The following is a 19,510-nucleotide window of genomic DNA, read 5'->3' as shown; positions in this document are numbered from 1 at the left end:
GGAAATTGGGGATGGGGCGGGGAGTGGAGCGCCCCCTCTTCCCTCTGTCTTCTGGCTCCCGGGACTTTGCGCTCCCTACCTGTGGAGCGCGAGCGACAGTGGCGGCGGAAGGACGTAGGCTCCGCCCCGGCCTCGGGGCTTCCCCGCGCCGCCGAGGGCCGGTCCCGCGGGCGCCTCCTCCCGGACTGGCGGTGGGGCATCCCCGGCGCGGCCCCGCCCCCGGGCCTCAGCCCCGCCCCCGCGGCCTCAGAGCCACGGGCGCCCGCCCCGCCCCGCGCCGCCCCGCGCCGGCTCCGCAGCTCGCGCCCGCCCGCCTGCCGGCCCGCCCGGCGCCGGGCCATGGCGCTGCTGCGGGATGTGTCGCTGCAGGACCCGCGGGACCGCTTCGAGCTGCTGCAGCGCGTGGGGGCCGGGACCTATGGCGACGTCTACAAGGTGCGACGGGACGGGCGGGAGAGCCGGGAGGAGGGTGCCAGCCCCGCACCCCGCGGCAGGATCTAGCCCCCGGCCCCGCCCCACACCGCTTCACCCTCCGCCCCTGCAGGCCCGCGACACGGTCACGTCCGAACTGGCCGCCGTGAAGATAGTCAAGCTAGACCCAGGTGAGGGCCCGGGTCGGGCCTCTGCGCCAGAGGAAGGGCAGAGCGCCCGCGGGCGCGGGGTGCGGGCGGAGGGTTGACGTTTCCGAGACCCCTGAGAGGCGTGCCCCGGGAGGTGCTGTCACCTGCACCTGCCTGGCCCGGAGGGAGGCACTCTGTGCCCATTTTGCAGATGGGGGCACTGAGTCAGGGCAACCCCAGCGCGCCTTCCCCATGATGCTTTGTGCTTCCCAGGGGACGACATCAGCTCCCTCCAGCAGGAAATCACCATCCTGCGTGAGTGCCGCCACCCCAATGTGGTGGCCTACATTGGCAGCTACCTCAGGTGAGGCTGCCTTATCCTCCTGGCCCCAGGCAGCCCCCATGTGACCTGCTTTGTGCCCACCCCAGCTCTTTGTCCCTAGGAATGACCGCTTGTGGATCTGCATGGAGTTCTGCGGAGGGGGCTCCCTGCAGGAGATTTACCATGGTGAGGCCAGGGCTCCAGGCCCCAGCAGGCCCCAGCCTTCCCCCACCCCCACCCCACTGGGGTACCGGAGGGGACTCTGGGCCCTGGACTTGGGCTCCTCTCCACTCCTGCCTGGCTGTGTGACCTTGAGAGAAATACTGTCCATCTCTGGGTTCAGTATCCTAGACTAAACTGGGAGGGGACGTGGCCAACACCGCTTTCATTTAACAGTGCCTGCTGCTTTTCCCACACACGGTAGCCTGGGAGGGTGGGCATGACCCCCGGGCCCCCAAGCCAGCCTCTCCCTTTTCCTTTCAGCCACTGGGCCCCTGGAGGAGCGGCAGATTGCCTACGTCTGCCGAGAGGCACTGAAGGTAGCTGGGCCTGTGAGGTGCCCACACCTCTGGTCTCCAGAAGCTGTGGGCCAGGAGCCCAGATGACCAGCAGGGAGGCGGGTGGAGTGCCTCGGGTGGGGCTGGCCCGAGGGGCTGTAGGTCCTGGGGAAAAGGGGCCCCAGCCCTGTTGCCGGAAGCAGTCCATTTCCCTCTTGGCTCAGTCACTTCCTGTTTGGGGAGAGGGGAGGAAGAAGCAGCCTGAGTGGGGGGCCCCAGTCCTGAGAGGGGGTTCGGGGAGGTGGGACAGTGCTGGGTGGCTGCTCTCAGGGACTCCTCTTTGTCCCCAGGGGCTCCACCACCTGCATTCTCAGGGGAAGATCCACAGAGACATCAAGGTAGGCACCTAGCTGGGGGCACTCCTGGGGAGGGAGGAGGAGGCCCTCGGGGGCACCAGATGGGATTGTCTCTCCTCCATTCCCACAGGGAGCCAACCTTCTCCTCACTCTCCAGGGAGATGTCAAACTGGGTCAGTACCCTGGGGACACCATCAGGGTGAGGGCTCTGTGGACCCTCCCTGGCTACCCTGGACTCAAGGGTTGGGTGTCACTGGGCAAGTCACTTTGCCACTTGAGTCTCAGTTTCCCTGCTTAGAAGATGGAACGGTACTCCCTCCCTGCTGGAAAATGGAGGAGGTTGGGTCTGCACAGAGTTGACATGGGACCAGGCACTCCGTCAGGGATAGAGGGTGGTTGACTCCTCTCAGGAGAGGGACCTGGCCTTGCCTAGGGCCTGCGGCAGCTGTGACCAAGCGGGGCCACCTGCCCGTCTGAGCCCTGCCAGGTGCAGCCGAGCCAGAGCCCTGGGCGTGGGAGGGTGAGTGGCAGCCAGAGGGCTGGTGAGAGTGGCTGTTTCTCCCCACAGCTGACTTTGGGGTGTCAGGCGAGCTGACAGCGTCTGTGGCCAAGAGGAGGTCTTTCATTGGGACTCCCTACTGGTGAGGCTGCGCCTGGGGTGGAGGGGTAGGGGCCACAGAGCGGGGCACCCGGCCATCCCATCTGTGACTCCACCTCTAGGATGGCTCCCGAGGTGGCTGCTGTGGAGCGCAAAGGTGGCTACAATGAGCTATGTGACGTCTGGGCCCTGGGCATCACTGCCATTGAGCTGGGCGAGCTGCAGCCCCCTCTGTTCCACCTGCACCCCATGAGGTCAGCCCAACACTTGCCCCTCACCTGACCCTTGATCTGCGGCCTGTGGCCCCTGACCTCGCGCCCTCCACAGGGCCCTGATGCTCATGTCGAAGAGCAGCTTCCAGCCGCCCAAACTGAGAGATAAGACTCGCTGGTAAGGGCCACACCCTGCTGCCGGGACCCCCTTTTCTGTCAGCCCCATAGTGGACAAACAGCCTCTGCCAACTCCCGGGGGGCAACCCCAAGAGCCCTGTCCTATCTGGGCTACTACAGACCATCTGAGTCAGGGGCCTGGTCCTTCTGTGGGTTGAAGACCCAGCGTGGTCAGGAAAGAAGGGCAGAGGGTTGGTGGAGGAGCCGCTGTGTCGCAAGGCAGCGTTGCTCGGCCAGTGGCCCTTGGCCTCGGCTGGCTCCTTCCTGGGTGGGCCCAGCAGACGCCTCTGTAGGGGTGGTAGGGCAGCTGGCAGGACACCCTGCACGAGGGCTAACCTGGATCTGGCGCTGGGGGGCTCTTGTGCCTTCTAGGACCCAGAATTTCCACCACTTTCTCAAACTGGCCCTGACCAAGAATCCTAAGAAGAGGCCGACAGCAGAGAAGCTCCTGCAGGTGGGAGGCAGGGGGCCGGGAGAGAGGCCCAGTACTCAAAAGCAGGGCCCTGGATCAGGGGCCAACCTGATCACCCCCCTCCCCCACTTTCCAGCACCCGTTCACGACTCAGCAGCTCCCTCGGGCCCTCCTCACACAGCTGCTGGACAAAGCCAGTGACCCTCATCTGGGGACCCCCTCCCCTGAGGACTGTGAGCTGGAGGTAGGTGAGGGGGGCTGGAAAGTGAGTCTTGGGCTGGTCTGCTTAGAAAGAGCCCAAGGGTGATGTTGGTGGAGGTCCTTTAACTGGCACCATTCCAGCTCAGGGAGCTGGCCTCAGCTGAGCCCTCCTATTAGGAGTCTCTGTCATGCTGACTTTGTTTCCTGTACCACCCCCTTGATAGGTCCCTGCCCTTGAGTCCAAGCTGACCATGACCACGACTGTGCCATTTTCTTGCTTTCTGTGTGATCTTTGGCACCGCTCTGTGTGGGTTCTCTCATCTGTGAAGTGGGGTTCCATTTTATTTTACAGTAGTCCCAGAGGGCTGTCATGAAAGCAAAACGCACTGGTGCGTGTGAAGCTCCTAGAGCAGCCCCGGCATGAGGCGCGTGCCAGGTGTGTCCACACTGTTTCTGTTTTTCCTTAGACCTATGACATGTTTCCAGACACCATTCACTCCCGGGGGCAGCACGGCCCAGCCGAGAGGACCCCCTCGGAGATCCAGTGTGAGTCTGCAGCAGGGGCTGTGTGTGTGCAGATTTTGGGGGGCCTGTGTGCACATGGATTTGGTGTGAGTAGAGGTCCATCCTGAGACTCCAGCTCCTTCACCCTTGTACTCTGGGCCCCCCAGTTCACCAGGTGAAATTTGGCGCCCCACGCAGGAAGGAAACTGACCCACTGAATGAGCCGGTGAGCGGGCAGGCCTTGAGGGGAAGGTGGTGCCCAGAGGTGGGGCAGGGAGGTCGGATGGAGGCCGAGCAGCTCAAATCAAGGGAGATTTGAAGCTGGGTGGCCTCGGGCCTTGGGCCTTGGACTGTCCAAGCAAGCCTGTCCTACCCAGGGACCTGGAGGGTTAGGGGCTCCTTCCTGGGCCAAGTTCTTTTAGGTGGGTGTCTGGAAGGTAGCGCAGAGACCGTGCCTTTCCCAAAAGGAGGCCGTCATGTGCCTGAGCCCTCACCCTACCCTGCTCAGCCTCGTTTTCCCACCTGTGTGTCCCCAGTGGTCTGACTCTCTGTCTCTGCCCTCACCGGCTCTGTCACTGGTCTCTCCTCACCCCCCAGCCTGTCTCTTCCTCCCTCGCTGTCTGTTGCCCTTTCTTTCACAGTCTTCAGCTCTGCCTCCCACTGTCTGTCTCTCTCATCTTCTGTGTGTTTCCATCTCACCTTTCCCGTCTGTCTGTCTGTCTTTCCTTTCCTGAATCTCTTGAGCGCCCTCTCACGTTGCATCTGTCTCTGCTTCTTCCCCGGTCTCTACCTTGGTTTCTCCCAGTGGGAGGAAGAGTGGACACTACTGGGAAAGGAAGAGTTGAGTGGGTAAGTGAGGTATGGGGAAGCTGCAGGGGGTGGCAGGGGCGGCAGAAAGGCTGACCTCTGACCGGGCACGGTGGCTCATGCCTGTAATCCCAGCACTTTAGGAGGCTGAGGTGGGTGGATCACCTGAGGTCAGGAGTTCAAGACCAGCTTTGCCAACACGGTGAAACCCCATCTCTACTTAAAATACAAAAATTAGGCTGGGCGGGTGGCTCATGCCTGTAATCCCAGCACTTTGGGAGGCTAAGGTGGGTGGATCACCTGAGGTCAGGAGTTCGAAACCAGCTTTGCCAACATGGTGAAACCCCATCTCTACTTAAAATACAAAAATTAGGCTGGCTGCGGTGGCTTACGCCTGTAATCCCAGCACTTTGGGAGGCCGAGGTGGGTGGATCCCAAGGTCAGGAGTTTGAGACCAGCCTGGCCAACATGGTGAAAGCCCGTCTCTAGTAAAAATACAAAAAATTAGCCGGTGTGGTGGCAGGCGCCTGTAATCCCAGCTACTCAGGAGGCTAAGACAGGAGAATCGCTTGAACCCGGGAGGCGGAGGTTGCAGTGAGCTGAGACTGCACCACTGCACTCCAGCCTGGGCAACAGAGCGGGACTCCATCTCAGATAAATAAACAAACAAAAGTTAGCTGGGCATGGTGGCCCACGCCTGTAATCCCAGCTACTCGGGAGGCTGAGGTAGGAGAATCTGGGAGGCAGAGGTTGCAGTGAGCCGAGATCTTGCCATTGCACTCCAGCCTGGGTGACAAGAATGAAACTCTGTCTTAAAAAAAAAAAAAAAAAAGGCCGGGTGTGGCTCACGCCTGTAATCTGAGCACTTTGGGAGGCCGAGGTGGGCGGATCACAAGGGCAGGAGATCGAAACCATCCTGGCTAACACGGTGAAACCCCCTCTGTACTAAAAATACAAAAAATTAGCCGGGTGCGGTGGCGGGCGCCTGTAGTCCCAGCTACTTGGGAGGCTGAGGCAGGAGAATGGCGTGAACTTGGGGGGCGGAGCTTGCAGTGAGCCGCGATTGCGCCACTGCACTCCGGCCTGGGTGACAGAGCGAGACTCCGTCCCAAAAAAAAAAAAAAAGGAAAGGCTGACCTCTGACCCCTTTTCCCCACTGCCCAGGAGCCTGCTGCAGTCGGTCCAGGAGGCCCTGGAGGAAAGGTGAGGGATGTGGGCCTGGGGGAGGGGCAAGGGGCAGGTGGCCTTGGTGCCAGTCACACCTCATGCCTCACGCCTCATCTCCCTCCCACAGGAGTCTGACTATTCAGTCAGCCTCAGAATTCCAGGTGCCACACAGAGGGAGGCTGGAGCTGGGATCCAGGCCACTGCAGAGGGTACGATTGGAGTGGGATGTGGTTACAGGGCAACCTGGTAACGGCCGGGCTGGGCCCTGCCCCTCCTACCAGGAGCTGGACTCCCCAGACGATACCATGGGAACCATCAAGCGGGCCCCGTTCCTAGGGCCACTCCCCCCTGACCCTCCAGCAGAGGAGCCTCTGTCCAGTCCCCCAGGTGAGTCTCAGGCTTGGGAGGCCAGGAGGCAGCCCCAGGGTGGGGGCTGCAGCAGGAAATTACAGCACGCCTGTGCCTGCAGGAACCCTGCCCCCACCTCCTTCAGGCCCCGACAGCTCCCCACTGCTGCCCACGGCCTGGGCCACCATGAAGCAGCGGGAGGATCCTGAGGTAAGAGGGTGCTACAGGGGGGTGGGGAGACGGGCGGCTACAGCTGTCATATCAGCCCTGACTCCTTTCCTCCCTCCCAGAGGTCATCCTGCCACGGGCTCCCCCCAACTCCCAAGGTGCATGTAAGTGTTTGCCCCAAGCCCTGCAGTCCCACAGCCCTGCCACCCACCACCCCTGCACTCCCTCGCCAGCCCCTTGCCTCCTCTGCAGATGGGCGCCTGCTTCTCCAAGGTCTTCAATGGCTGCCCCCTGCGGATCCACGCTGCTGTCACCTGGATTCACCCTGTTACTCGGGGTAGGTGGGGGCAGGGAGGAAGCGGGAGCCCAAGGAATCCCTCAGCTTGGGCCAGGGGCCATGTCTGACCTCTGACCCCATGCCCAAACTGGCAGACCAGTTCCTGGTGGTAGGGGCCGAGGAAGGCATCTACACACTCAACCTGCATGAACTGCATGAGGATACGCTGGAGAAGGTGAGGCCCGGCTGGCTGTGGGGGGCAGAGGCCTTGGGGGGGCCTGGGGTGCTGACCATCTGTCCCTCTGTGGCCTCCAGCTGATTTCACATCGCTGCTCCTGGCTCTACTGCGTGAACAACGTGCTGCTGTCACTCTCAGGTACAAGGTGGGATGGGCAGGGAGGCAGGGCCCGCAGGGGCTCCAGCGCCTCAGCATCCTGCCCACCAACACCCCAGGCCTGGCCTCTTCCTGTTTCTGCAGGGAAATCCACGCACATCTGGGCCCATGACCTCCCAGGCCTGTTTGAGCAGCGGAGGCTACAGCAACAGGTTCCCCTCTCCATCCCCACCAACCGCCTCACCCAGCGCATCATCCCCAGGTCAGGGATCTTGGGCTTGCAGGGAGCGGGAGGCAGAGGGGCAGGGAGGGGCTGGAACATGGCCTTGCCAGTTCCTGGGATTGCAGCAATCTTAGATGTGTTACTTTGTCTCTCTGAGCGCCCGTTTCCTCCTCTGTCAATACAATTGATGGCCTTCCCACCCCCTCCCGCCGGCTTGTTGGGAGGCAAGAAGGAGACAGTGGATGTGAAAGTGCTTTCCAAGTTGTAGGAGCTGTGGTTGTTCGAATGTGGGGCTTGACAGTTAAGCAAACGTTTACTGAGCACTTATGCTATGTTGGCCCCTATGCTGGGCTTCAGGACATGGAGAATCCCATGAGTCCTCGCTTTCAAGAAATGGGGGAGATGGGCAAGTCCTTGCTTTCAAGGATTCCCATGAGTCCTTGCTTTCAAGAAACAGCGGGGCTGGGTGTGGTGGTTCATGCCTGTAATCCCAATCCTGTAATCCGAGGCAGAAGGATTGTGTGAGGCCATGTGTTTGAAATCAGCCTGAAAACACAGGGAGACCTTGTCTCTACAAAAAATCAAAAAAGTCTGGGCGGGGTGGCTCACACCTGTAATCCCAGCACTTTGGGAGGCCAAGGCGGATGGATCATGAGGTCAGGAGATGGAGACTATCCTGGCTAACATAGTGAAACCCCGTCTGTACTAAAAATACCAAAAAAATTAGCCGGGCGTGGTGGCACATGCCTGTAGTCCCAGCTACTCGGGAGGCTGAGACAGGAGAATCGCTTGAACCTGAGAGGCAGAGGTTGCAGTGAGCCGGGATCATGCCACTGCACTCCAGCCTGGCCGACAGCAAGAGTCTGTCTCAAAAAAGAAAGAAAAAAAACCCAAAAAATCAAAAAATGGGGCCAGGCGCAGTGGCTCACGCCTATAATCCTAGCACTTTGAGAGGCCGAGGTTGGCGGATCATGAGGTCAGGAGTTTACGACCAGCCTGGCTAATATGGTGAAACCCCGTCTCTACTGAAAATACAAAAATTAGCTGGGCGTAGTGGTGCGCACCTGTAGTCCCAGCTACTCGGGAGGCTGAGGCAGAAGAATCACTTGAACCCTAGAGGCAGAGGTTGCAGTGAGTGGAGATTGCACCACTGCACTCCAGCCAGGGCAACAGAGTGAGACTGCATCTCAAAAAAAAAAAAAAAAAAAATCGAAAACTTAGCTGAGCATGGTGATGTAGGCATGGCGTTGTGTGTTGGTGGTCTCAGCCACTCAGGAGGCTGAGGTGGGAGGATTGCTTGAACCCAGGAGGTTGAGGTTGAAGTGAACTGTGATCGCGATCATACCACTGCATTGAAGCCTGGGCAACAGAGCAAGACCTTGTCTCAAAAAAAAGAAAAAGGGAAATGTGGACAGTTAGCAGCCGGTACTGAGGTCCAGTTAGAGGGAGAGCTGGGAGGTGTGGAGAGGCCTCAGAGACCGGGCAAGCTTGGGAGGTTCGAAAGTGTGTCAGGGTTTCTAGGCAGATGAGGTAGGGAATGGCACTCCAGGCAGGGGGAAGAGCAAGTATATGTTAGTATGTGTTGGGGCGGAGCAGCCTGGTGAGCTGGGGAGCTGTAAGAGTTTGCCTGGGGGCCAGGCACAGTGGCTCACGCCTGTAATCCCGCACTTTGGGAGGCTTTGGCGAGTGGATCAACTGAGTCAGGAGTTCGAGACCAGCCTGGTCAACATGGCGAAACCCCGTCCCTAGTAAAAATACAAAAATTAGCCGGGCATGGTGGCGGGCGCCTGTAATCCCAGCTACTCGGGAGGCTGAGGCAGGAGAATCGCTTGAACCTGGGAGGCGGAGGTTGCAATGAGCCGAGATCGCACCATTGCACTCCAGCCTGGGCAACAGAGCAAGACTCCGTCTCAAAAAAAAAAGAAAAACAGAAGAGAAAAACAGTCAGATTCTGATTCTCTTTTGAAAGTTGAGCCAGTAGGATTTCCTGATGAAAGAGAAAGAGGAGTCAAGGATGGCTCCAAGGTTTTTGGCCTGGGTGTCAGGAAGAATGCAGCTGTCATCAGCTGAAGGTGGAGCAGTTTCAGGGGGAGCTGAATTCAATTTTGTTGCATGAACATGCTTATTAGATGTGCAAGTGGGACCTGCGTCAGTCCATGGCTTGGTGGGGCTGGGCTCTGAAGGGAGGGGCCCTGGGCTATGGGCCCCCGACATTGTCATGACCAGGTGGGTGGTGTGGGAAGCAGTGGACTGAGTGCAGAGGGTAGGGGAGGCCAGGCCAGTGGCTGCAACAGCTGGGGAGCTCGGGAGCCCCCTTCCTGCAACGTGCTCACTCCAGGACCACATCTGGAGCCCGGTGGCCTTGGGGCTTCCTGAGCTCAGTCCCCAAGTGAGTCTGCTTTGGCGCAGGACCTACAGGAAACAGGCCCATCAGAGCCCCAACAGGTCACAGGCAGCTTTGAGCTTGTGTTCGGGAAATGGCAGAGGCACAGTGAGCACTTTGAATGCAAAGAACAGAGAACTGGAGTTGTTTGGAGAAAAAACAAATACAAAATATATGCCTTTGTCCCATCCAAAGACCAGATGGGGAGGAGAGTGGGAGGAATGTGGGGAGAGGGAGGGACGAGGACCAGGGACAGTGAGAGACAGACATTGGCTTCCTCCATGTCCTGGCAGAAGGTACAAACAGGACACGGGCCACTGGGTGGAGGTGGCAGGGCTGCTGACAGGAAGCCCCATTCCCCAGAGGAAGAAACAGGCTGAGAGGGTCCCCTGGAGGGTTAGGGGACACTCAGTGGCCAAGGCAACGGCCCCTCTGATAACTGTCCCTCACTACTTCTACCCCGACAGCAAGGCAAGCCACCCCCTGGCCCCACAGGGCTGTTGCCTCTGCTGGAAAAGCAGAGGGCAGGCCATTTGCCTTTTGAAGTTCATTCACTGCCCCGGGCCTGTTTTCCCATCTGTGAAATGGGCCGTGCGCACTCTGTGCAACCTGGTGGGGCTGGAGCCTGCATCCTCCCCAACCCCTCCATGCTCTCATTTCTTCATTCCTTTTTTCTTTTTCTTTTTTTTTGAGACCGAGTTTCACTCTCATTGCCCGGGCTGGAGTCCAATGGCACAATCTCGGCTCACTGCAACCTCCGCCTCCTGGGTTCAAGCAATTCTCCTGCCTCAGCCTCCCAAGTAGCTGGGATTACAGGCACGCGCCACCACGCCTGGCTAATTTTGTATTTTTAGTAGAGACAGGGTTTCTCTATGTTGGTCAGGCTGGTCTCGAACTCCCGACCTCGGGTGATCTGCCTACCTCGACCTCCCAGAGTGCTGGGATTACAGGCGTGAGCCATTGCACCTGGCATCATTTCTTTCTTTATACCCTGCCTTTACCTGACAAGGACTTTCAGTGACTCAAAATAGGTGGAAAGTCCTAATATGGGATGATAGGAGCTGGCCCTCTGTGAGCACACACGATTCCCAGCACTGCCGAGAGCACCTCCCCTGTATTAACTCATGAAGCCTTCACTGTGACTCTCTGGGGTGGGGCCCGCCATTAGCCCCAATCTACAGATGACGAAACTGAGGTATGGAGAGATTAAGTGGCTTGCTTGGAGTCACACAGAGCTAGAAGCAATCCTGAGACCCAAACCCCTGGCCTGGATGGAGACACTCCCTCCTGGCTTCAGGGCTGGGAGACTGGCTTCAGATCCTCCACCTTTCCCAGCTGTTCTTGGGGCAGGTTACTTTGTGTCTCTGAGTCTCAGTCCCTTACTTGTAAAGAGGGAAGCTGATAGTGCCCACCTCATAGGGCTCTGCAGGGGCCTTGCCCATGGATGGCATCCCGGACACAGGCCCTGGTTGTCACCCCTACAGGCGCTTTGCTCTGTCCACCAAGATTCCTGACACCAAAGGCTGCTTGCAGTGTCGTGTGGGTAAGAAATGGGCTGGGCGGGGTGGGGCGGGGCCTGGTGGGGGGCAGCGCAGGCCCAGCCCGGTGCCCACTGCCTGCTCCCCTGCCAGTGCGGAACCCCTACACGGGTGCCACCTTCCTGCTGGCCGCCCTGCCCACCAGCCTGCTCCTGCTGCAGTGGTATGAGCCGCTGCAGAAGTTTCTGCTGCTGAAGGTGAGGGGCGGTGGGGGAAGACCCAGGGCACCCTCAGAGCTCTGGGGGGAGAAATGGAGACCTGAGCATCCCTGCTGCCCCCTAGAACTTCTCCAGCCCTCTGCCCAGCCCAGCTGGGATGCTGGAGCCGCTGGTGCTGGATGGGAAGGAGCTGCCGCAGGTGTGTGTGGGGGCCGAGGGGCCTGAGGGGCCCGGCTGCCGCGTCCTGTTCCATGTCCTGCCCCTGGAGGCTGGCCTGACGCCCGACATCCTCATCCCACCTGGTGAGCAGAAGGGCCAGGCTGCTGGGGGTGTGTATGTGTGCATGAGAGACCGAGGGAGGGAGGCAGGGAGGGCCGAGGCTCCCAAACTAGGCTCCCCACAGCCAGTGGCTCCACAGAGACCTTGAGGGCTGCCATGTGGGGTCTGGGGCCCACAGCCTCCCTTCAACAAGCTTCACCTGGGCTTCCATAAAAGGGTTCATTAGACGGAAGGGCTTGGCAGCTAAGAAAACCCTGGCCAGGCCGGGCACAGTGGCTCACGCCTGTAATCCCAGCATTTTGGGAGGCCAAGGAGAGAGAGGGGCTTGAGCTCATGAGTTTGAGACCAGCCTGGACAACATGGCGAGACCCTGACTCTACAAAAAATTAGCTGGGCATGTTGATGCACGTGTGTAGTCCCAGCTACTTGGGCTGAGGTGGGAGGATCACTTGAGCCTGGGAGACAGAGGCAGTTGTGAGCCATGTTCGTGCCACTGCACTCCAGCCTGGGTGACAGAGTGAGACCCTATCTCAAAACAAAAAACAAAAACAAAAACAAAAACTGGTCAACATTGCTCCGGGCTGCAGGGAAGAGGCAGATCTGGCAAGGCAGGGCCTAGAGGCCCCATTCTCAGCCAGGAAGCAGGACTCCAGGTGTTGTGGCAGCTTGGGGTGATAATGAGCAGTGATGGGTAAGGGAGAAGGGAGGGCGCACGTAGTTAAGGCACCTGGTGCCAGGCCTTGAGCCAGGGGTCTCACACACAAGATTTTATTCTTTATTTATTTTTTTATTTTTTGAGACGGAGTCTTGCTCTGTCGCCCAGGCTGGAGTGCAATGGCACGATCTCGGCTCACTGCAACCTCTGCCTCGTGGGTTCAAGCTATGCTCTTGCCTCAGCCTCCCGCGTAGCTGGGATTACAAGCATGTGCCACCACGTCCGGCTACTTTTTGTATTATTAGTAGAAATGGGGTTTCGCCATGTTGGCCAGGCTGGTCTCCAACACCTGATCTCAGGTGATCCGCCCGCTTCGGCCTCCCACAGTGCTGGGATTACAGGTGTGAGCCACTGCGCCCAGCCCAGGATTTTATTCCTGGTCCTCATGATAGCCTCTCAAGGCAGTGCCATCTTGTCTGTGTTATGAGGAAACAGAGGCTCCGAGAGGTAAAGTGATTTGTACCAGGTCACACAGTGACTGGGTCACGAGGCCTGGTCCCCTTAAACCTGGAGCCCTCCCGTGGCTCCCCGTGACTCCTCCTCCACTCCCCATGAGCCCTAGGACGGGTCACTCATCCTCTCAGAGCCTCAGTTCCCAGCCCTGGAGGGAGATGAGGTTTCCCAGCCCCACAGGGCTGTTGTGAGGCTGACGTGCCCTCATGGCCAAGGGCTGTCTGTAGCCTGGCCCCCGTATCCTCTTGGGGTTGGGGGACTGGTGGCTCAGCCAGGCCATGTCTCTCTTCTCTGCCTGCAGAGGGGATCCCAGGCTCGGCCCAGCAGGTGATCCAGGTGGACAGGGACACAATCCTAGTCAGCTTTGAACGTGAGTGCCCTGGGGGCAGGGCTTAGGGCAGGGGAGTATGGAGGTGAGGCGACCACGTGGGTCTGCCTTCCCAGAAGGGAGCCTCCCCGTCCCCACTCACCAATTCCTTCCCTGTGCAGGCTGTGTGAGGATTGTCAACATGCAGGGCGAGCCCACGGCCACACTGGCACCTGAGCTGACCTTTGATTTCCCCATCGAGACTGTGGGTGAGTGAGCCAGAGGTGGGGTGCAGGCCTTTCCCTGGCCTGGAGCACGTTGTTGCTCAGGGGCCTGGGGCTGGCGGTAGGATGAGGAGGCAGATCCCCCAGCCCCTCTCCTGAGCCATCCTGGTCACCTGAGGTCAGTGAGGACCCCTGTGGCCCAGACCCAGGCTCAGGCGTGGCTGAGGGGGTGCCAAGATGGGTGCAGGGCTGATGGTGGCCTGGCCCCCATAGTGTGCCTGCAGGACAGTGTGCTGGCCTTCTGGAGCCATGGGATGCAAGGCCGAAGCCTGGATACCAATGAGGTGAGTGGGGCCCAGGGACCTTGCTGTCCCCCGCCTTGTGGTCCCTACCTCTTTGGAAAGGACCTACTGGAGTGGCCTCAGTGCTTCCCACCTGTCTTCCCAGGTGACCCAGGAGATCACAGATGAAACAAGGATCTTCCGAGTGCTTGGGGCCCACAGGTAGGCGGTGGTACCCTAGCGTCCCCTTCAGATGCCCCTGAGGCCAGAGAAGGGGCTGATGTACCAAGTGTCTCCCGCCCTGCCCCCTACTCCTCTCTCCTCCAGAGACATCATCCTGGAGAGCATTCCTACTGACAACCCAGAGGCGCATAGCAACCTCTACATCCTCACGGGCCACCAGAGCACCTACTAAGAGCAGCGGGCCTGTCCAGGGGCTCCCCACCCCACCCCATGCCTTAGCTGCAGGCCCTTTTGGGCAAAGGGGCCCATCCTAGACCAGAGGAGCCCAGGCCCTGGCCCTGCTGGGGCTGAAGGTCAGAAGTAATCCTGAGAAATGTTTCAGGCCTGGGGAGGGAGGGGAGCCCCCGACGCCTCTGCAATAACTGGACCAGGGGGAGCTGCTGTCACTCCCCCATCCCCGAGGCAGCCCAGTCCCTAGTGCCCAAGGCAGGGACCCTAGGCCTGGGCCATCCATTCCATTTTGTTCCACATTTCCTTTCTACTCTTTCTGCCAAGAGCCTGCCCCTGCATTTGTCCTGGGAAACACGGTATTTAAGAGAGAACTATATTGGTATTAAAGCTGGTTTGTTTTAGTCCTCTGGTCCCTCTGGGTAGGGGGAGTGAACCCACCTCATCTCCCGCCTCCTTCCCTCCAACACACGTTTCTGTGGGCACCACAGAAGGGCAGGGCCCCCAGGGTTTTGGAGAAGCCAGGTAGAGGTGACAGGAGGCCATGGCCCCCAGCAGCCTTCTAGGGGCACTGTGCCTTCCCCTGCATCCTTGCTCAGAACTGACCCTCAGCTTTGCAGTTTGAGGGCTCTGCTGTAGTTTAGCACCCCAAGGACTCATGCAGATGGGGGGACCTCAACAAAGGGACTCTCATCCAGGGCACCCTTGCCCCACGTAGGATCTCACTGGGTGACCCCTGGAAGGGCCCAGGAGGAGCCCCCAGAGGGCTGTTCCCTCCATTCCCATGGAGGCTGCTGCCCATGGAGGTAGCCTGTGTGACCTGTATCCCCTGCCTCCACCTACTGCCTAGGTGTTAGACCAGGAACATCAGATGACAGCACGGTCATCAGATTGGATGGGAAGGCTAGCCTGTGTCCGTCTACCAGACTCCCAAGGGCTGCCTCAGTGCCAGGCCCGGGGGTCACTACCAGAAACAGACCAGCCCCCAGGGAGGGCGTCCTCCTTGCTGGAGCCTGCATCTTGAGGGCATGGCCATTCTCCTGTAGCTTGTGCTTACGCCGTCATTCTCCAAGGGTCTGTCTGCTCAGCTCTGAATGCCAGGGCCCCCAGGGCTGGGCATCCCCTTTTGCCCAAGGCACTGATCAGCCGCTCTTGACTAGAGCCTTTGGGCAGCTGCAGCCCAGGAGGCAGGATGGGAGCTGCCTTGAGGGCCCACAGCTGGGGGGCTGGGAAGGTGGGGGCAGGGTGGGGGGAACAGCTGGAGCAAAGGCCCCATGGTCACCCCTACATTCAAGGCAGGTGTTGGAGGAAGACCTTTGCACCTGGTGGGTGGCAATAAAGACTTGCGGAGTGACGTGGTAGGTGGATGGCAGCCATGCGAGTAGGCTCAGTGGTTCCCACGGTGTCACACTGTCCCCTCAGCCACCCTCCAGCAGAGTTTCAACTGTTCTGACTCTGTCCAGTGACTGGGAGGGTTTCTTGGCTGGAATGGGGAGCCAGCCCAGGGGAGGGAACACATCTCTTCACACCAGGCATTCACACCCATGTTCCTGTGAGCCCCAAGGAGGGTGAGGGGCACCTTCCAAATTGGGGTCGGTGGTAACAGGGATACAAAGTGAATTCCTAACTTCCAATTTTCCAGATTTCTTGGAGGAATGTTGGGACCAGGGTGGGGTAAGTGGGGACAGGGAGGTGAGCTCCTGCTCAGCAAAGGCCCTGACCAAAGGCGCCCTGGGGAGGACTGGCTTTCCGTCCACCAACCGGCCAGCAGCAGACAGTGCCTCCTTGTGGCGGATCTTCCCGGACCTCAGATTCAGTCTGGAAACGGGGTTTGGACTGCAGAGTGTAAACTGCCAAAGTGGGGGCCTCCCATAAAACGCTTGCTGCCAGCAAAGGCAGGCCAAGAGCAAAGAAAGGCCGAGAAACCAGGGAATATGCACTGAGAGACTAACACTTTAAATTTTATTTATGTATTTTTAAATGCGTAACCTTTGCCCATGGTACATATTTTTTTAAATACAGCAGAGATATAATGAAGAGTCTCCCTCTTACCCCGTCCCCAGCCACCCTGGTCTCAGTTACTTATGAACCCTTCTAGAAGTATTTTGCGTATTTAAGCAATTTGGTATATTTTATTCTTGGCGATTTTTTATATACGTATTAACATATTCCACATACTGTACTGACCTTGCCCTTTAAAAATATATCCTGGGGGGCCAGGTGTGGTGGCTCACACCTGTAATCCAAGCACTTTGGGAGGCCGAGGCGGGCGAATCACGAGGTCAGGGGTTCGAGACCAGCCTGGCCAACATGGTGAAACCCCGTCTCTACTAAAAATACAAAAAATTAGCTGGGCATGGTGGCGAGTGCCTGTAATCCCAGCTACTCGGGAGGCTGAGGCAGGAGAATCGCTTGAACCTGGGAGGCGGAGGTTGCAGTGAGCCTAGAACATGCCACTGCACTCCAGCCTGGGCAACAGTGCAAGACTCCGTCTCAAAAAAAAAAAAAAAAAAAAGAGAAAAAAAATATATATATCCTGGAGAATATGAATGTATTAAATTATCACATGCACCCTGAAAAGATATGTATATATCCTGGAGAGTTTTGCGTTAAAGATCTCCCTTTTAAAAAAAAAAATTTTTTTTTACAGCTAGTGGTATTCCATTGTGTATGTTTCCCATAACAAATGTTAATGACCTGCAGTGAGATCCCTATTGGTGGAAATTTGAGTTGTTTTTACTACTTTTATATTACAAACAATGCTGCAATAAATATTATTAGGCTAGTGCCCCTCTGTACATATTCAAGCACTTCTAGAAGATAAGTTCCTGGAAGCAGCATTAATGAGTTAGCGGTGGCTACATATGTCGTGGTGATAGCTGCTGTCCAGTTGCCCCTCCATGGGCAGAAACCTGTGGGAGGGTCAGACCAGACTCTTTAAGTCATTCTTGAGGACAAGTAGAAGGGACGTGGGCCCCCCCAGGATGTTCAGGTAACTGGCCCATACCCGGAGTCATCCTGGTGAAAGTCAAGGGGAGCACCATGATGTGTGCTTCGGGACGGCGGAGGATCTGCCGTGTTCCCTGTGGCATGTCCAGCACCTGCTCACTACCAGTGCTCAGGAGACCCTCACGAGTAAGGGAATGGACAAGATGTGGTGAAGAGGAGTCCCTGCAATCTGCCCTTGGACTGGCTGAGCCACCCCAGCTCACTGAGCTTTACTTTCCTTAGGTTTACCATATCCAAAGCCAACTGCAGGGCTGTCAGGAGGATCAGAAATACTGTAACAGACATAATGCAATAACATAGATGACTTTTAGAGGTAAATTAAAACAGCACTTTATGCACAGTACGATAGCATATTATAAAGCTCAAAAACAAAATGAAACCATCTATTATTTAGCAATACATGCCCAAGATACAACCCTATTAAAAAATCAAGGGAAGGAAAAGCACAAAATCTGAGATGGTCGTCCCTGAGAGGAGTGTGGGATGGGATAAGGAAGGAGCCCAGGAATTTTTAAAGGTATTGGTAATATCTTAGCTCTCAGGTTTGGTGGTAGGTTCATGGGTATTTAAGTTATAACTCAGTTCCTAACTCACATAAGGTGCCACACATCCTTTTGTATGTATCAAATATTATGTCATAAAATTTTAGTTTGGGCATGGTGGTTCATGTCTGTAATCCCAGCACTTTGGGAAACTGAGGCAGGCAGATCACTTGAGCCCAGGAGTTCTAGACCAGCCTGGTCAACATGACAAAACCCTGTCTCTACAAAAGATACAAAAATTAGCTGGACATGGTGGCACTCGCCTGCAGTCCCAGCTACTCTGGAGGCTAAGGTGGGAGGATTGCTTGAGCCTAGGAGTTCAAGGCTGCAGTGAGCTATGAACTTGCCACTGCACTCCAGCCTGGGTGACAGAGTGAGACCCTGTCTGAAAAAGAAAAAAAAAAAGGAAAAAAATTTTAAAAAAATATTTAAAAGTAATCACCGAAAAAATAGAACTCGCTTGAAAGACAAGACCAAAAACGAAGAGGACGTTTCCCTAGATGGTGAAAACAAGTGGGGCGGAATCACTGCAGTGTCCTGCACAGAACTCTGGAATTGCCACTTTGCAGTTGCTGCCTTCTAGTGTGTATTGTTGAAAGACAGTTTTATTGAGGCATAATTGGCATACAATAAGCTGCATATAAAAATGTGTACGTGATGACTTTTGACATACGTGTACACCCGTGAAGCTATTTCCACAATCAAGATAATCACCATCCCCTTCACTCTGGAAAGTTTCCCATGCCCTTGGTAAGCCCACCCTCCTGCTTCTTGCCTCCCATCCCCAAGTAACAACTGTGCTGCTTTCTGTCACTACAGGTTAATTGGCACTTTCTAGAATGTATGTAAATAGAATCACACAGTATGTACTTGTGTTTTGTCTGGCTTCTTGCTTAGCTGAGCATAAGGATTTGCGAGTCATCCCTGTTGCATGCATTAATATTCTATTCCTTTTTATTGCCAAGTAATATTCCATTGTTTGGATGCACCAGTTTGTTTAGCTGTTCACCTGTTGATGGACATTTGGACCATGTTCCGTTGTGAACTATTACAAATAAAGCTGCTATAAACATTCATGTACCTGTCTTTGTTGGATATATTCTATCATTTCTTGTGGGTAAATACTTTGGAGTGGAAGGGCTGAGTCACAGTTAAGTATCATTTAATTTTTTTTTTTTTTTTTTTTTTTTTGAGACGGAGTCTCACTCTGTCACCTAGGCTGGAGTGCAGTGGCCTGATCTTGGCTCACTACAACCTCCGCCTCCTGGGTTCAAGTGATTTTCCTGCCTCAGCCGCCTGAGTAGCTGGGATTACAGGCATGCCCGGCTAATTTTTGTATTTTGAGTAGAGATGGGGTTTTGCCATGTTGGGCAGACTGGTCTTGAACTCCTGACCTCAGGTGATCTGCCTGCCTTGGCCTCCCAAAGTGCTGGGATTACAGGTGTGAGCCACTGCGCCCGGCCGCATCTTTTTCTGTTTTTCTTTTTCTTTTGAGATTGGAGTCTTGCTCTGTTGCCCTGACTGGAGTGCAGTGATGCGATCTCGGCTCACTGCAACCTCTGCCTCACGGGTTCAGGTGATTCTCCTGCCTCAGCCTCCTGAGTAGCTAGGACTTCAGGTGTGCACCAGTACACCCGGCTAATTTTTGTCTTTTTAGTAGAGATGGGATTTCTCCATGTTGGACAGGCTGGTTTTGAACTCCTGGTCTCAAGTGATCTGCCTGCCTTGGCCTCCAAAAGTGTTGCGATTACAGGTGTGAGCTACTGTGCCCAGCCTTTTTTTGTTTTTTGAGATGGGTTCTCATTCTGTCACCCAGGCTGGAGTGCAGTGGTGTCACCTCCACTCACTGCCACCCCTGCCTCTGGGGCTCAAGCCATCCTCCCACCTCAGTCCTCATGAGTAGCTGAGACTACAGGCTCACACTACCATACCCAACTAATTTTTTATTTTTTGTAGAGACAGAGGTCTACCCATGTTGCCCAGGCTGGTCTTGAATTCCTGGCCTTGAGTGATCCCACTTCAGCCTTCTAAGTAGGTGGGATTACAG

The 19,510-nt window shown here is 56.6% G+C and overlaps 1 protein-coding gene across 4 annotated transcripts; it reads left to right on the top strand.

Moving 5' to 3' along the window:
- The first annotated feature begins 269 nt into the window (after positions 1 to 269).
- On the top strand, positions 270 to 18,539 carry MAP4K2 (mitogen-activated protein kinase kinase kinase kinase 2). 4 transcript variants are annotated; one of them, XM_034932955.4, is made up of 32 exons: positions 270 to 435; positions 545 to 602; positions 834 to 924; positions 1,004 to 1,068; positions 1,366 to 1,421; positions 1,730 to 1,777; positions 1,866 to 1,908; positions 2,304 to 2,376; positions 2,456 to 2,587; positions 2,661 to 2,723; positions 3,095 to 3,176; positions 3,271 to 3,378; positions 3,803 to 3,881; positions 4,007 to 4,065; positions 4,645 to 4,688; positions 5,811 to 5,849; positions 5,941 to 5,974; positions 6,095 to 6,200; positions 6,307 to 6,371; positions 6,452 to 6,493; positions 6,582 to 6,666; positions 6,762 to 6,841; positions 6,922 to 6,982; positions 7,085 to 7,202; positions 11,031 to 11,089; positions 11,178 to 11,281; positions 11,367 to 11,544; positions 12,991 to 13,059; positions 13,179 to 13,265; positions 13,494 to 13,564; positions 13,668 to 13,723; positions 13,829 to 18,539. In XM_034932955.4, the coding sequence occupies exons 1-32, from the start codon at positions 340 to 342 to the stop codon at positions 13,914 to 13,916; spliced, it is 2,439 nt and encodes an 812-aa protein (XP_034788846.1). In that variant the 5' UTR covers positions 270 to 339; the 3' UTR covers positions 13,917 to 18,539. The 4 variants fall into 4 exon arrangements, with proteins under 4 accessions (XP_034788846.1, XP_034788845.1, XP_063464620.1 ...); XM_034932954.4 differs by having other exon boundaries at positions 6,283 to 6,371; XM_063608550.1 differs by lacking the exon at positions 12,991 to 13,059.
- The last annotated feature ends 971 nt before the right edge of the window (positions 18,540 to 19,510 follow it).

This window comes from Pan paniscus, chromosome 9 (genome assembly GCF_029289425.2).
Source record: "Pan paniscus chromosome 9, NHGRI_mPanPan1-v2.0_pri, whole genome shotgun sequence".
Taxonomy (NCBI): Eukaryota; Metazoa; Chordata; class Mammalia; order Primates; family Hominidae; genus Pan; species Pan paniscus.
This window is presented reverse-complemented; position numbering and strand designations above follow the sequence as displayed.